The 17,036-nt window shown below is 47.8% G+C and overlaps 1 protein-coding gene across 1 annotated transcript in view; it reads left to right on the top strand.

Moving 5' to 3' along the window:
* The window catches only part of nudcd3 (NudC domain containing 3), a 31,673-nt gene that overhangs the window by 2,066 nt on the left and 12,571 nt on the right, over positions 1 to 17,036 (top strand). The window contains exons 2-4 of the mRNA XM_070865433.1: positions 2,574 to 2,893; positions 7,050 to 7,173; positions 12,341 to 12,484. Of these exons, the coding sequence (XP_070721534.1) occupies positions 2,574 to 2,893; positions 7,050 to 7,173; positions 12,341 to 12,484 (588 nt within the window). The remainder of the gene's footprint in view (positions 1 to 2,573; positions 2,894 to 7,049; positions 7,174 to 12,340; positions 12,485 to 17,036) is intronic.

Raw genomic sequence — 17,036 nt, 5'->3', positions numbered from 1 at the left:
CGTGCATCTTTCTGTCACGTTTATTCCAGTGTGTGCCCAGCGGAGCTATTCAAGCTGAGGGGCTGGAGCCTTGTACCCATTTACTTATCCCATAAGAAAGATAGAAAGAAAAACTTGGATTTATATAGCGCCTTTCACGACCACCGGATGTCTCAAAGCCAATGAAGTACTTTTGAAGTGTAGTAACTGTTGCAATGTGGGAAATGCGGCAGCCAATTTGCGCACAGCAAGCTCCCACAAACAGCAATGTGATAATGACCAGATAATCTGTTTTTGTTATGTTGATTGAGGGATAAGTATTGGCTAGGACTCCGGGGATAACTTCCCTGCTCCTCTTCAAAATAGTACCATGGGATCTTTTACGTCCACCTGAGGGGGCAGACGGGGCCTCGGTTTAACGTCTCATCCGAAAGACGACACCTCCGGCAGTGCAGCACTCCCATAGCACTGCACTGGAGTGTCGGCTTAGATTTTATGGGACTTGAACCCACAACCTTTTGACTTGGAGGCGAGAGTGCTACCCACTGAGCCACAGCTGTATCCCATGACAGACATACAAGAATTTCCCTTCAACAAAGAGAGTCGTCATATAGTCCGAGCTGTCTTTCAACATCTGAATCCAGAAGATTTGGACTCCAGAGGAATTGAGGGATACGGGGATCGGGCGGAAAAGTGGAGTTGAGGTCGAAGATCAGCCACAATCTTATTGAATGGCGGAGCAGGCTCGAGGGACTGTATGGCCTACTCCTGCTCCCAGTTCTTATGTTCTTAAGATCGTGTTGACCATGGCTTGTCCTAGGTACCCAGGGTGCTCTCTAGGGTCTCTCACTATGCTTCTCACTATGGGCCTTGAAAGCTAGAAATGTGGATTTAATCCGTGATACGGCCATGAACCAGTCACAACTCGTCATCAGCATGAGGTACCGGTCACTTAAAAACTTCACTTTTAAAAACCAGTTCCTGCGAATCACAAGTCACGTTTATTATCTTTGAGAGTTTAGAAATGAGCAGCAACCAGTGTGCTTAACTTGCAAGGACTGTGTTGTCAAAAAATAGTGATTATTCTGCAACATCACATTATTTTCGATCCTGCGTTCTTGTGTTTCACTATGTCACTTTGTGATTTAATTCAAACCTTTTGCAATATTCTGCTCGCTGATAATTGTCCTTTTACCTCTCCAGCCCCCAACATAATCTCCGTTTTTTTCTAAATTTCAGTTTGGATATCCGTTCCCAGTTGAAAGCCGGTGTGTTGAACACAATTGAGGTTAAGCACATCTTAACATTTTGGATACAGATGTTCCCACATGCAGTTTCAAAGACGAGCACTAACTCGCTAATATGACTTCAATAACACACACGTGGCTTCAAACACGGCAATAGGTGGTAATTTTATTGAGAGAAAAGCTGCCACCGTTTAAACCAATGCTTCAATGTGCTTTGCTAAAGTTAAAGTGTATTGCTGATTCACCACATGCTTCAGGCAGGCAACAAGCGGTGGGGAAAATCGGAGGGCCAGTCCTGGAGTGCTCGCGCACTTTCTGGAGACGGGCTAAAGCCAGAAGCCCAGGAGAACATCACCCTGTAGCAAGCAGTATGGCGAATTCAATTCCCACACCAATCATCTTTATGGAATAAATACTGAACTACATTGGCTCCTGGTCCTGCAACGCCTCGATTTGAAAAAAATGTCCTTGTTTTCAAATCCCTCCATGGCCTCGCCACTTCCTATCTCTGTAACCTCCTCCAGCCGCACAACCCACCTGAGATCTCTGCACTCCTCTAATTCTGGCCTCTTGCACATCCCTGATTATAATCGCTCAACCATCGGTGGCCGTGCCTTCAGCTGCCAAGGTCGTAAGCTCTGCAACTCCCTCCCTAAACCTCTCTACCTCCTTTTAAAAAGCTCCTTAAAACCTACCTCTTTAACCAAGCTTTTGGTCTCCTGTCCTAATATCTCTTTATGTGGCTCGATGTCAAATTTTGTTTGATAACACTCCTGTGAAGCGCTTGGGGATGTTTTACTACGTTAAAGGAGCTATATAAATGCAAGTTGTTGTTCAATTCTGGGCAGTCCAATTTGCGCACAGCACCCACAAACAGCAATGTGATAATGACCAGATAATCTGTTTTAGTGATGTTGATTGAGGGATAAATATTGGTCAGGGCACCGGGGATAACTCCCCAGCTCTTCTTCGAAATAGTGCCATGGGATCTTTTACATCCACCTGAGAGAGCAGATAGGGCCTCGGTTCAACGTTTCATCTGAAAGACGGCACCTCCGACAGTGCAGCACTCCCTCAGCACTGCACTGGGAGTGTCAGTCTAGATTCTTGTGCTCAAGTTCCTGGAGTGGGATTTGAACCCACAACCTTCTGACTCCGAGGTGAGAGTGCTGCCCACTGAGACACGGCTCGGATCATGGCTGAGCTACCTCAACTCAATTTTCCCACCTTGGCTCCATGTTCCTTGATACTCTTGCCGAGCAAAAAAATCTATCGATTGCAGTCTTGAAAGCAAATGGGCCAAGTGCAGCCAATGTTGTTACAACTCCTCTTCTTTTTGTTTTCAAGGCTTTCAAGAAGTTTGAACATTGTTCCATTCAAGACAACGAGAGGCGGTTGAAAGAGCTGGAGGAGAAACTGAAGAAGAGGAAAATGGAGGAAGAGAAGTCTTGTGTCCCTCCTCCTGGTCAGGAGGTGGAGGTTGCTTCAGAAGAGCGACCTGAAGCAGGAGCAGCAGAGGCGGCCGAACAGGACCCCGAGTGCGTGGGGAAAGCCGACCGGGAGACCCCAGCAGATCCACAGCAGCCAGCCAGCGTCTATGCTGCTTCTGAACCACTAGAGGGCACTGCTGCTGCACCGCCCGTGAAACGGGAGCACTTTGAGCCCAAGTATGTGTGTGTGTGCGTTTGCTCTTGGATAAAATGGGGTCTAAGGCTAAATATCCAGCTCTGTGATGGCTCTGAGGAGATGGGTCGTAACAATAGCCCTTTGGTGGGGTTGGTGTCTCTGCTTCTCTCTGTCTGCACTCGGGTTCCATGTCACCACACTTAGCAAATGGAGCAGGCTCTCTGCTGCATTGCAGATATGCACATGTCATGGGGATTGTCTCGCTGTCTGACTGCTGCCTTTTTAGTGTTTATACCTGACTGAATCTGGGTCCCTGGCCTCGCAGCTTGACTCTGGAAGGGATAGGAGAATAGCAGTTTAAAATAGAGAGTTAACTGGATGCATTTTTGAAGGAAGAATGAGGAGAGGCATTTTAAACTTAATGGTGTGATTTTAAAGGGGATGCAGGAACCTGGAGATTTACGTACACAAATCTTTTGAAGGTGGCTGAACAAGTTGATAGACTATTACAAAAAGCATACAGGATCCTGGACCTTAGAACTGGAGGCATAAGAGTACAAAAGCAAAGAAACATAGAAAATAGGTGCAGGAGTAGGCCATTCAGCCCTTCGAGCCTGTGCAAAAGCTTTATAAATCACTGGTTAACACTCAGCTGGAGTATTGTCTAATTCTGGGCACCACACTATAGGAAGGATGTCAAGGCTTTGGAGAAAGTGCAGAAGAGAATTACCAGAATGGTACCAGGGATGAGGGACTAGAGAAGCTGGAATTGTTGTTCTTCGAGCAGAGAAGGTTAAGGGGGAGATTTAATAGAGGTGTTTGAAATGATGAAGGGCTTGGATAGAGTAAATAAGGAGATACTATTTCCAGTGGCAGGAGGGTCAATAACCAGAGGGCACACGTTTAAGGTAATTGGGAAAATAACCAGAGGGGAGACGAGTAATGTTCCCTATAATTTTATTTTGGGCTGCGCGGTCCATTCAAATTTCCGGCCATGCAGGATTTCTCCATTTAAAAGCTGGTGCGTCGGCTGCATGGGACCTCCAGACCGCTGTGCGGCCCCGCAGCTTAACAGAAACATTGTCGATAAGGAGACGTTCTTTTGCGTAGCGAGTTGTTTTGGTCTGGAATGTACTGCCTTAAAGCCTTGTGGAAGCAGATACAGTCGTAACTTTCAATAGGTAATTGGATAAATACTTGAAACGGAACAAATTGCGGTCTGCGGGGACGAGCAAGGGAGTGGGACTAATCGGACAGCTCTTGCAAAGAGCCGGCACAGGTACGATGCGCTGAATAGTCTCCTGTGCTGTGTGATTCTGTGGAGAGTGGGAAGGTACATTGGTGCAGCTGTCTGGTACCTTTCTGCTCTTGGTTGCACAGCCAGATCTGGTATGGCGCCAAGTCGATGCAGGGGGCTTCCCCACGCAGGGAAGGTGAAGAAACGGGAAGGCAAGCCAGCCCATGCTGCCCTTGCGCGCCGCTGTTCAGCCCACTCCAGAGAGGCTTGTCGAAGGCCACTCGGCTCGTTTCTTGGATGAGAAATGGTGTGTTGCTGTCTGAACAGGAGATGAAGAATGGACGATGCAATGGCAAACCTTGTCTCATCCAAGAGAACCCGTGATCAGACCCTGGCTCTCCACTCCCTGCTCGGATGTTCCGCGGAAGAAAGTCTTCTTGCAGGCAGCCCACCAGCAGCCATGCTCTCTCCAACGCAAACCAAACACATGCCCCCCCCCCCCCCCCCCCCCAAAAAAAAAATCACGGTCAATTTATTTGTAATGCAGATGTCTGCGTTCCTGTAACAAGCATGTTGCACTACCATAAAGTTAAGACTTAAAAAATGCTCAACAATCCCGGCTTCCATGGTCCATTTTGGTGGTGCTTATGTAGTGGATTTTAAGTGGAATTACTTTATAATAGCGTTTAAGTGGATTGAATTGGCCTGTACCCTGTACTTGAAAAAGAAAATTTCAGGGCTACAGGGCAAGAGTGGAGGAGTGGATCTAATTGGGTAGCTCTTTCAAATGGCCAGCACAGGCACAATGGGCCAAATGGCCTCTTCTGTTGTAAGATACTATCTATGGTCAGTCTGTGCCTAGTTTGTCCACCTCTGTTTCTTAACAACACCTTGTATTTATATAGCGCCTTTAACGTAATAAAATGTCCCAAGGCGCTTCACCAGAGCGTTATCGGACAAAATTGGCCACGGTGCCACATAAGCTATTGGGGCAGATGAACAAAAGCTTGGTCAAAGAGGTAGTTTCTAAGGAGGGTAGCGAGGCAGACGGTTTAGGAGGGAATCCCAGAGCTTGGGGCCTCGGCATGGCCGCCAATGGTGGAGTTTGGGTATTTCCCACCTCACCCAGCGAGTGACAGTGGAAGTGGTTGCGAGGTGCTGACCGAGAGAACGTTGAGCAACGAGACACCTTGTGGCTGCTGAGTGGGGATAGGGGCTGAATCAGCTCCGTATTCTGCCCACTGGGCAAGGGGAGGCTCACAGAGCGGGTAAAATGGATATGAAAGGAAGTAGCAGCAATTAGTAAATCATCATAGGCAGTCCCTCGGGGTCGAGGATGACTTGCTTCCACACTAAAAATGAGTTCTCAGGTGACTGACTAACTCATTTTAAACGGTGGAAGATGCCTGTGCGTGGATTCTTTTAACCTGTGGTGACCGTTGCACACCAGCCACCACACGGGCTTGACGGAGCAAGGTCTTGGTTCAGTGACAAGGGGATCCAAGACGACTGGAGACCAGGCTCCGTCGCATGTACATTAGTAACTGATTCGTATTTAAACACAAATGGAAACTTCTCAAGTTGATTCCATTTCTAAAACGAAACGCCAACGAAAGAGAACGTTGCCGCTGGGTTTCAGTAATTGGGGCCGTGGTGACTTGCATTGTGTTGGATATCTGACTACTTGGCTGGTAATGACATTAAAAATACATTATTGGAACAGGCAAAACAATTAAGATGGTATAAATTTTTTATTTTATATCACACTGCTAAATGCCCGCGATATCCTGCGTTATTCATCAATTGTAGGGGAATATTTCCTGAGCGTCTGAACTTTCTGCCCAGAAAAATGTACGTGAAGGAAGATTTTTGTTGTATCCTGAATAAACAAAAACACAGACCCAGTCCTATTCGTAAAAATGAGTACCCATCATAGCACAATGAGTAAGCTTGTCTGTGCAATGGTTGAAATATCTATTGCCGTCCAGTTCACCCGCCTTCTCTCTTCCCCGGCTGCTATCTAGTACACATGCTATGTTGAACCTCTTCAGGCAGATGTTGAGCTCCCAAGACTAGTGGGGAATTGCAGTAAGTTCCTACATTGTTCTCTAACCTCTTGGACCTGGGTTTTAATCCTGCCCAGGCTGCTAAGAACATAAGAATTAGGAGCAGGAGTAGGCCATACGGCACTTCGAGCCTGTTCCCCCATCCAATAAGATTATGGCTGATCTTTGACTACTTTCCCACCCGATCTCGATATCCCTTGATTGCCCTAGAATCTATCTATCTCCGTCTTGAATATACTCAATAATTCAGCATCCACATTGGGGTAGAGAATTCCAAAGTTTTACCATCCTCTGTGTGAAGAAATTCTTCCTCATCTGAGTCTTAAACGGTCAACCCCTTATCCTGAGACTATGCCCCCTAGTTCTAGACTCTCCATTCAGGGGAAGCAACCTCTCAGCATCTACCCTGTCACTCTCCCTCAGTATCTTGTAAGCTTCAATGAGATCACCTCTCATTCTTAACTCCAGAACATATAGACCCAATCTACTCGATCTCTCCTCATAGGACAATCGCCCCATCCGGGTAGCTGAGTTGAAGCTCTCCTTTCTTTGCCAGGGTGATCCATGAAAGGAGTTTGGTCAGTGCCCATGTAACTATTGGTTGGTGTGGTCCACAGCTCAAAATTAGTTCTAATTTGGCACCAGCTTGGGAATGACACTTTGAGGCGGCCCAAGGTAAGAAATGGAAACGTTGCCATGGTGCAGTCGGGTTCCTCTTCAATGGTTGGATTCCAATGACCTTGTTCTTCAGCCGGTGGTATCCTGTGTAGAATGCTTGTTGCCACTGAGCACTTGAAGTGGGAAAATCCGAGTCTGAGTGTGTTATCATCACCTTGTTGAACTTTTAGCAATGATGTGTTACACGTGATCATTTGTTCATCGGTTTGTTTGCAGGAAATGTGAGGAAAATTCTGACAGCTACAATGGGGCTGTGAGGGACAACTACACTTGGTCCCAGGATTACACTGACCTGGAAGTGAAAGTGCCAGTGCCCAAGGTGATCGTGAAAGGAAGACAGGTAATTGCCAATCACGTGCAGTCTGCACCACAAATCCCGACTTGTTTGAATGAGTGACCTATTCGTGCTACACATTTTGTAACTTTTGACTGGTTTAGAATTCAGTGCTGAGAGAATCAAAGATCGACCGTGATGGCTGACTGGGTCAAGGCTCTGTCCGGTGTAGCACTCGGCCATCCCACTGAAAGTCCCAGGATGGCGGGATTGACATATGAGGAGAGACTGGATCAACTGGGCCTTTATACACTGGAGTTTAGAAGGATGAGAGGGGATCTCGTAGAAACATATAAGATTCTGACGGGACTGGACAGGTTAGATGCGGGAAGTAAGTTCCTGATGTTGGGGAAGTCCAGAACCAGGGGACACAGTCTTGGGATAAGGGGTAAGCAATTTAGAACTGAGATGAGGAGAAACTTCTTCACTCAGAGAGTTGTTAACCTGTGGAATTCCCTGCCGCAGCGAGTTGTCGATGCCAGTTCATTGGATATATTCAAGGGGGAGTTAGATATGGCCCTTACGGGTAAAGGCTTCAAGGGGTATGGAGAGAAAGCAGGAAAGGGGTACTGAGGGAATGATCAGTCATGATCTTATTGAATGGTGGTGCAGGCTCGAAGGGCCGAATGGCCTACTCCTGCACCTATTTTCTATGTTTCTATGTTTGTACTGATCTAGGCTGCGGCAACAGTTGGGGTGCAACAGACGACCTCTGCACCCCTGGGTTAAGGAGGAGGAAGGGTCAGCCAGGGTTCCTACTCCAGACCACCATCCAGTAATGTCTGTTGGGGAGCGTGCGTGTGGATGTTGGGTGGAATCAGAATCCAGCTCGGCTGTGCTGTCCTCTGGTAGAACAGCCTGCTGTTGTTCACTGTGTGGGCTGACGCAAGAGTGGTCTATCGGGTGGGGTACCAATAGTCCACCAGGAGAAATTGATGCCTTCAGAAGGAGGGGGCAGAACATTGTTGTGGAGAAGTGAGGCAGGAGCAGGTCAGTGGCAACATCTTAAACCCGATTCGATCAGAGCTGTCTGAATCCATTCCCAAAATGCCTTGGAGTAAGAAATTGATTGCGATGAAGCAAAGCAAGGTAAGATGGCACAACGCGTTGCTGCTCACAGACCCCGAGCGTCAGAGTGCGGGGAGCATCAGTGCACGAGGCTACTGTCCCACCGCAGTAAATGGTCTGTCCGCTGTCGTGTTCTTTTTTAACGGTTGAGTGACCGAAACCCTGACCCAGGCAATACCTGCTGAAAGCACGGCAGCTTTTTGGCAAACCAGCTCGTCAGGATTAGATTGTATTTGTGACCGTGGCAGTCTTCTTTCAAATGGACATTTGTGGTTTCCCAGTTCAGTGTTGAGAGTTACCTGGATCACGGTGAAATTGGACCACAAGCAAGCAGACCATAAATTGTTGCAGTGCAGGAAGATTAAATGTTCAATGGTTTAATCCTGCTACAAAGGGCCTTTTGCTTTGTAAATTTCTTGCTGCCATTTTGTTGGTTGGAGGGGGACAGTGTTCATTGTGTATTTAACGTAAAATGTGTCATCCCCAAATCCTTGTACTTCCAGTGTTCCTACAGTCGGGACACGTGAAGGCGATGGGAAGTTTTTGGTACATCGCATTCAATATGTATTGGTGTTTTAAAGAGCCTGACGTATCGGAATTTAATGAAATACCAGCTCGGGTGTGTCAGCTTGGCTCAGTTGGAGGCACTCTTGCCTGCAGGTCATGTGTTTGAGAGCCATGACACAATCTGTGCTCATAATCTAGGCTGCAGTGCAGTACTCGTCTTCCTCCGTATGATAGTAGTAAAGCGTCAATATCTAAGTCGGATATCCAGGCCAAAACTTTCGATGTAACAGCGTGGATATCGTGTAGGCTGCCTGTGAATTCCCTGTGAGGGCAGTGCTCGATGATGTGCTCCTGGGTCTGATTAGGAGCTCCACAGTCACATGATGGGGAGGCTTTAATCCTCCACCGATGGAGAAGGTGGCAGCATCGACCAGGACCGGTTCTGAGACGACTGATGGTTGTCCACTGTTTGCGAGTAAGGCTTTGATCCTTCAGGTTGCACTGTGGGCTCCTCTATAAAGAATCCATTCCATATGTTGTAGTTCTTTCAAGCATTTTGCCATCGGTCATCAAAGCTGAGGGGAGATTGCTGAAGGGCTTTGGTGACGGTCTAAAATGGCCTTCTTGATTTGAGATGGGTTGGTGGTAGGTTGTTCAAGTCAGCCTGGATTGGCAGGTCTTTGCTGGTGTAGCGGTTGTATTCTCTGGAAACTGCATATTCGCAGCGTAGGTGTGGGGGTGCGATGTTTGCAAACACGGGCAGTCAAGGTGTTGTCGATAAAAGCATACCAGTGGTAATTCTCAGAGTAGAATTCAGCTGGACATCAACGGATTTGACATGCGGACTTGATAGTGCAGTACTGAGGACACACTGCACTGTGGAAGGTACAGTTCTGAGGACACTGCACTGTGGAAGGTGCAGTACTGAGGGAACGCTGCACTGTGGAAGGTGCAGTACTGAGGACACACTGCACTGTGGAAGGTATAGTACTGAGGACACTGCACTGTGGAAGGTACAGTACTGGGGGCACTGCACTGTGGAAGGTGCAGTACTGAGGACACACTGCACTGTGGAAGGTACAGTACTGGGGGCACTGCACTGTGGAAGGTGCAGTACTGAGGACACACTGCACTGTGGAAGGTGCAGTACTGAGGGCACGCTGCACTGTGGAAGATGCAGTACTGAGGGCATGCTGCTCTGTGGAAGATGCAGTACTGAGGGCATGCTGCTCTGTGGAAGGTGCAGTACTGAGGACACACTGCACTGTGGAAGGTACAGTACTGAGGACACGCTGCACTGTGGAAGGTGTAGTACTGAGGACACGCTGCTCTGTGGTAGGTGCAGTACTGAGGACACACTGCACTGTGGAAGGTGTAGTACTGAGGACACACTGCACTGTGGAAGGTACAGTACTGAGGACACACTGCACTGTGGAAGGTGCAGTACTGAGGACACTGCACTGTGGAAGGTGTAGTACTGAGGACACGCTGCACTGTGGAAGGTGCAGTACTGAGGGCACGCTGAACTGTGGAAGGTGCAGTACTGAGGACACACTGCACTGTGGAAGGTGTAGTACTGAGGACACGCTGCACTGTGGAAGGTACAGTACTGAGGACACACTGCACTGTGGTAGGTGCAGTACTGAGGACACACTGCACTGTGGAAGGTGTAGTACTGAGGACACACTGCACTGTGGAAGGTACAGTACTGAGGACACACTGCACTGTGGAAGGTGCAGTACTGAGGACACTGCACTGTGGAAGGTGTAGTACTGAGGACACGCTGCACTGTGGAAGGTGCAGTACTGAGGACACACTGCACTGTGGAAGGTGTAGTACTGAGGACACACTGCACTGTGGAAGGTGCAGTACTGAGGACACACTGCACTGTGGAAGGTGCAGTACTGAGGGAACGCTGCACTGTGGAAGGTGCAGTACTGAGGACACACTGCACTGTGGAAGGTGCAGTACTGAGGACACACTGCACTGTGGAAGGTGCAGTACTGAGGGAACGCTGCACTGTGGAAGGTGCAGTACTGAGGACACACTGCACTGTGGAAGGTGCAGTACTGAGGACACACTGCACTGTGGAAGGTGCAGTACTGAGGACACACTGCACTGTGGAAGGTGCAGTACTGAGGACACACTGCACTGTGGAAGGTATAGTACTGAGGACACTGCACTGTGGAAGGTACAGTACTGAGGGCACTGCACTGTGGAAGGTGCAGTACTGAGGACACGCTGCACTGTGGAAGGTGCAGTACTGGGGGCACACTGCACTGTGGAAGGTGCAGTACTGAGGGCACACTGCACTGTGGAAGGTGCAGTACTGAGGACACACTACACTGTGGAAGGCGCAGTACTACGGGCACATTGCATTGTGGAAGGTGTCGGTCTTTGGATGAGGCTCAGTTCTGATGGTTCAGGTGGGTGTTCAAGATCTCTTGGGATGTTTTGAAGACGAGCAGGGAGTTCTCTCTGTTCTGACCAAATGCCAGCTCTGAATGCTATCATCAAAATGATGATGTTCTCCCACTCCCAAATGCCGTGCTACATACCAGTCCACCAGTCTCCAATACAGGCTGGATTAAAGGCTGGTTCTCAGGCCTCTGGTAACATTCATAGAATCATAGAATAGTATAGCACAGAAAGAGGCCATTTGGCCCACCGAGTCTGCCCCGGCTCTTTCGAAGAGCAATCCAGTGAGTCCCACTCCCCCGCTCTTTTCCCATTTCCCTGCAATTTTTTCTCCTTCAACTATTTAAGCAATTCCTTTTTGAAGTCTGCAATTGAATGCATATCAGGAAAGGATGAACAGGTTGGGTTTTCTCATTGAAAAAAGAAGGCTTGGAGGTCTTTAAAATGATAGGTTTTGGTAGAGTGGCTACAGAGAGAATGTTTCCACTTGTGGGGAAGAGCATAACTAGAGGCCATCAATATAAGATAGTCACCAAGAAATCCAATAGGGAATTCAGAAGAAACTTCTTTACCCAGAGAGTGGTGAGAATGTGGAACTCGCTGTCACAGGGAGTGATTGAGGCGAATAGTATCAATGCATTTAAGGGGAGGCTGGACAAGCATATGAGGGGGAAGGGAATAGAGGGTTATGCTGATAGATTTAGATGAGGAAAGACGGGAGGAGGCTCGAGTGGAGCATAAACGTCGGCATGGACTGGTTGGGCCGAATGGCCTGTTTCTGTGCTGTATATCCACCATCCCCTGTATCCACCATCCCATCAGGCAGTGCATTCCAAATCCTGGTTAACTTTGGGTAATGTTCTTCTGTCACTAGCTGCTAGAAACTGATTTTGCAAAAAAAAATGTAGACTTTCTTCCATTACATTTGTAGAAGGAAGAGCTTCACTTCAGATTGCTACCTTACTCTCGTCCCCTCAGATCCCGAATAGAATGCTAATAGATTAAAAAAACATGTCATAGAATGGGAATCATCAGGAGGGTCAATATGAACTTGCAATACCGTATGTCAAGACAATCTAAATCTGTTCTGACTAGCGTGAAATGTAATTGGGATGTGTCAACTGATGTGTAAAAATGGCACTGGAGAGAAAATGATTTTGTTGTTTGTGTCTGTACACAGGTGTCGGTAGACATACAGAGCAGCAGGCTGCGCGTGGCCGTGTTCGAAGGAGGGAGCGAGCGAGTCATTATAGATGGAAAGCTGACGCATAAGATCAACACCGAAAACTCCATGTGGAGCTTGGAGCCAGGCCGCTGCATCTTGGTAAGCCTGCTCACACAGTACATCGAATGTGCTGCACAGAAACTGGCCATTCGACACAACTGGTTCGTGCCGGTGTTCATGCTCCACACGAGCCTCCCTCCTACCCCTCTTCATCTCACCCCATCGGCATAGCCGTCTGTTCCTTTCTCCCTCGCGTGTTACCTAGTTTCCCCTTAAATGCGCCTGTGAAATCAAGAGTGGGGACGTGCTCAACATGTGACTTAAACTCAATGTAAATCCCCAGCCTAAATCGCTCACGGCAGAAATTATTTTAAATTTAGGATTTTGTACCGCAGGTTTTTTCTCCTGCTGTCGCTGATTCTCACCGGTAGAGTTCCACACTCCAGTACCCTGCTCAAGTGGCTCCATTCATCTCAAAAACCAAAGCACCTCGAGTGTCGGCAGAGTATTAGACCGTGGCGAGGTAGCACAACTGAGCCATGTATGTCCTCGCCTGATAGCCATGCACGGACGGTTTCCGCCAGGGTCACTGGCCGCCGATTGGGAGCGGCAGAGCGGGCGGCCCGTGTTCCCATTCCTAACTCGGGTGGACCAAAGCAAGCAGCAGCTCCTCGATTGCAACTAACGTGACGCAAACCGGGAATCGAGCCAAGGGCTTTCTATTTGTGGGTCTCACTGCTACCGACTGATGCCTGCATCGACTGGTGCAGCAAGGCAGCTTTTATTTGATTCCAGCGTGCAGCAAGTTTCATATTTTAACATCACCAGTCAGAGTTTCAAAACTGTACAAACATGGAGTCGTTTGTATCAGTGAGCATCGTGCTCCCTTTGTTCACAGTGGGGTGCTGGACAGATGAGATGAATTTGACATCCCGCACTGGAGCAGTTAAAGTGAAGATTGGAGGGTGGGGGTGGGGGGGGGTGCTATGGTGGTCGTACAGATTATAATTCTGGGAATAATTATGCTTTTCAAGTTACGGAATCCCTTAATATAATAAATCTTAGTGACAGCCAGGGCTCAGTGGGTAGCACCCTCGCCTCTGAGTCAGAAGGTTGTGGGTTCAAGTCCCACTTCAGAAACTTGAGCACAAAATCTAGGCTGACACTCCCAGTGCAGTGCTGAGGGAGTGCTGCACTGTCGGAGGTGCTGTCTTTCAGATGAGACGTTAAACCGAGGCCCCGTCTGCCCCCTCAGGCGAACGTAAAAGATCCCACGGCACTATTTTGAAGAAGAGCAGGGGAGTTATCCCTGGTGTCCTGGGGCCAATATTTATCCCTCAACATCACTAAAACAGATTATCTGGTCATTATCACATCGCTGTTTGTAGGAGCTTGCTCTGTGCAAATTGGCTGCTGCGTTTCCTGCATTACAACGGTGATTGCACATCATTAAAATACTTCATTGGCTGCAAAGTGCTTTGGGACGACTGGTGGTCGTGAAAGGCGCTATATAAATGCAGGCCTTTCTTTACATGCTGGGCTCCCCTGATGTGTCTCTGCGTTTATCCAGAGGTGAGCCCAGGAGGGTCTAGGATGTGATTTCTGGTCTGTGCTGAGTTAGCTGATCTCAGCTGGGCTGATTGGGACATTATAATTGGCCTATTTTAGATCCCCAAATATACAGTGACGCCTGCCAGAAAGTTCATGTGTGTAGATGTCAAATGCAGACACCATCCTATGAGAAGAGATTGAGCAGACTAGACCTATATTCTCTAGAGTTTTGAAGAATAAGAAGTGATCTCATTGAAACATACAAAATTCGTAGAGGGCTTAACAGGGTAGATGCAGATGTTTCCTCTGGCTGGAGAGTCTAGAACCAGGGGTCACAGTCTCAGATTAAGGAGTCGGCCATTTTGGACTGATGAGAAATTTCTTCACTCAGAGGGTGGTGAATCTCTGGAATTCTCTACCCCAGAGGGCTGTGGATGTTCAGTCTTTGAATATATTCAAGACAGAGATCGATAGAGTTTTGGATACTAAGGGATATGGGGATAGTGTGGGAAGGTGGAGTTGAGGTAGAAGATCAGCCATGAGCTCATTGAATGGCGGAGCAGGCTCGAAGGGCCGAATGGTCATCTCCTAATTTCTTATGAAACAGCAAAAGTATCCGGTTAAGCTGGAATTTACCCTCTGATGAATTTCCAATGAAGTGTCTGCCTCCATAATGTTAATCTATCTTTGCCTTGTTGTGAACGAGTCTTTGTATTGCTAGCATTTTTTGGTGTGGTTTGTCTTTCCACTGATTACTTTTCGCTGGTGGTTCTTTATAATCGAGCCTTGCTTGGTTCTGCTAATCACTGAAAAGAACTCGCTTGCAGAACTTGCAAAAAATGCACCTTGGCAGTCTGATATTGATCCATTGCCGCAGCTTCTTTGTATTAGTGGTGTTGTGAAGGCTTCAGTAGCTCAGTGCGCGCATTACATTGCATTTTAACTGTGTATGCATGCGCGTGCATCTTTTTAGCAGCTTCTGCTCTACCCCATTCCTTTTGATGAATTTGGTGACTCGTTGGGTTCTTTTGCTGTTGAGGAAATTAACAGAAATGTGTCGGCGAGAATGTTTAAGGAAAACCCAGGTGGGGCCACAATTTGTTTCGCTAGTTGAGACCTGGGTCCAACTCGAGACCTCAGAATATTTTCGTGTCTCCTGATACGTTACGGGCCTTTAGTCACTTGACAACCCCCAATTACACAAGAATGCTCCGAATTGTTTCAAAAGTAGATTTATGTTGGCGGATTGGCATTTTTATTGCGTTTTAAGTCCTTGTTTGGATGCCATGGCAACGGCAGATGTGTGCCTGACTTGCATGCTCCCCGTGCCCCAGTTGTACAGCCGTGTTGAGTTCCCAAGCAGGGATCAGGGGCCTCACTGCGAGGAGCTCACAGTATCAGAGGGAGAGGTGTTGCAGGTAGTTTGGCAATTAGTGCTGCGCGCAGGGACAGTGGAGGCACATGGGGGAGAGAGAGAGAGACGCACGCATGCACACACTTAACCAAAGTTAATAGATTGTAACACTAATCAGAAAAGGATGTGATCTCGGATAGATTTCCTTGTGGAGAAGTGTGCCCATAATTCCTGTTGTCCCCTCCTGGTCTCCCCAGACAACCTCCCTTTGGTGGGACCCACTGAATAAAAGTAATACTTTTGTCGCCATTCACGTTAAGCAACTTTCACTGTGATACCGAACTCACAACAGCCACTCGAGGTAATGATCGCACATATGGAGCGCACAGTCAAAAAAAACACTGTGTTTCGGTGCAGTCCCCTTCTAACTGAAACTCATGTAAATGATAACCGTGTCAATTTATTCTCTGAGACAAGAGTTTCAGCCATAACAGAAATTTCACTTTCCATTACTTGTCACAGCTTTTGTTGGGTGTGTTGCCTTTTGCTGAAAACACATAGGTTTCTTGAAATGATGCATTCATGGTTAGGAGTACTCCAAGGCGAACCCTTTGAATTGCATTTGTAATTTACAAAATACACACAACGGAGCTCCAGAAATATCAGTGAAGTCACTCGCCCATTACATGCCACTCGTTCATAGTGCATGGATGCTTCTGCATAATGGGGAAAAGTTGGTAGGGAAATCCCATCTACCACCCCCCTCTCCCACTGTTCTCCGTTTTCTTCAAGCAACTGCAACTAAAGGCTATTAGTGTAGGCCTGATTGCCATGTGCTTTTTACAATTGGAAACCGGTCTGAAGAGACGGGGTGTGGGGGGGGGGGGGCATTTACTTTTTAAAAGACCTCTACCACCTAGAAGGACAAGGGCAGCAGGTGCATGGGAACACCACTACCTCCAAGTTCCCCCCCCCCCCCCCCCCCCCCCCAAGTCACACACCATCCTGACTTGGAAATATATCGGCCGTTCCTGCATCGTCGCTGGATCAAAATCCTGGAACTCCCTCCCTAACAGCACTGTGGGAGCACCTTCACCACACGGACTGCAGCGGTTCAAGAAGGCAGCTCACCACCACCTTCTCCAGAGCAATTAGGGATGGGCAATAAATGCCGGCCTTGCCAGCAACACCCACATCCTGGGAATGAATTAAAATTAAAAAAGGCTAGCTAAGCACATGCAGAAGAATGGAAGAGAGAGTTGTGCTGATGGAGCTAGATGAGGAAGGATGGGGGGAGGTTCGAGTGGAGTATAAACTGGCATGGACTGTTTGGGCTGAATGGCCTGTTTCTGTGTTGTGTATTCTATGTAAGATGGAGGAAGAAATACAAGGGCAGAGGTCTATCTACAATTTAAAAAGGTTATCCCAACTGTTTCCCTTGCTTTGACCTTGCTGCACCGTACAGTTTTTGAAGGGGCCGATGTTGTTTTTGCTGACCCCTTGGAGAAACATTTCTGGGTTGAATTTTTGAATGGCCTGTATTTATTTTAAACTGGCTTAACGGCTGTGTAAAAATAGTGCAAGCAGGCAGTCACAGGGGTGCACATACCGAGAATCAGACCCGCTGACTTGCGCGTTATTACATGTTTCCCACATTACAACAGTGACTACATTCCAAAAGCAAATTCTGAGGAGGACACACAAAATCTGCAGAGGGATATAGACAGGGTAAGTGAGAGGGCAAAA

The sequence above is a fragment of the Pristiophorus japonicus genome, chromosome 22 (genome assembly GCF_044704955.1).
Source record: "Pristiophorus japonicus isolate sPriJap1 chromosome 22, sPriJap1.hap1, whole genome shotgun sequence".
Classification (NCBI taxonomy): domain Eukaryota; kingdom Metazoa; phylum Chordata; class Chondrichthyes; family Pristiophoridae; genus Pristiophorus; species Pristiophorus japonicus.
This window is presented reverse-complemented; position numbering and strand designations above follow the sequence as displayed.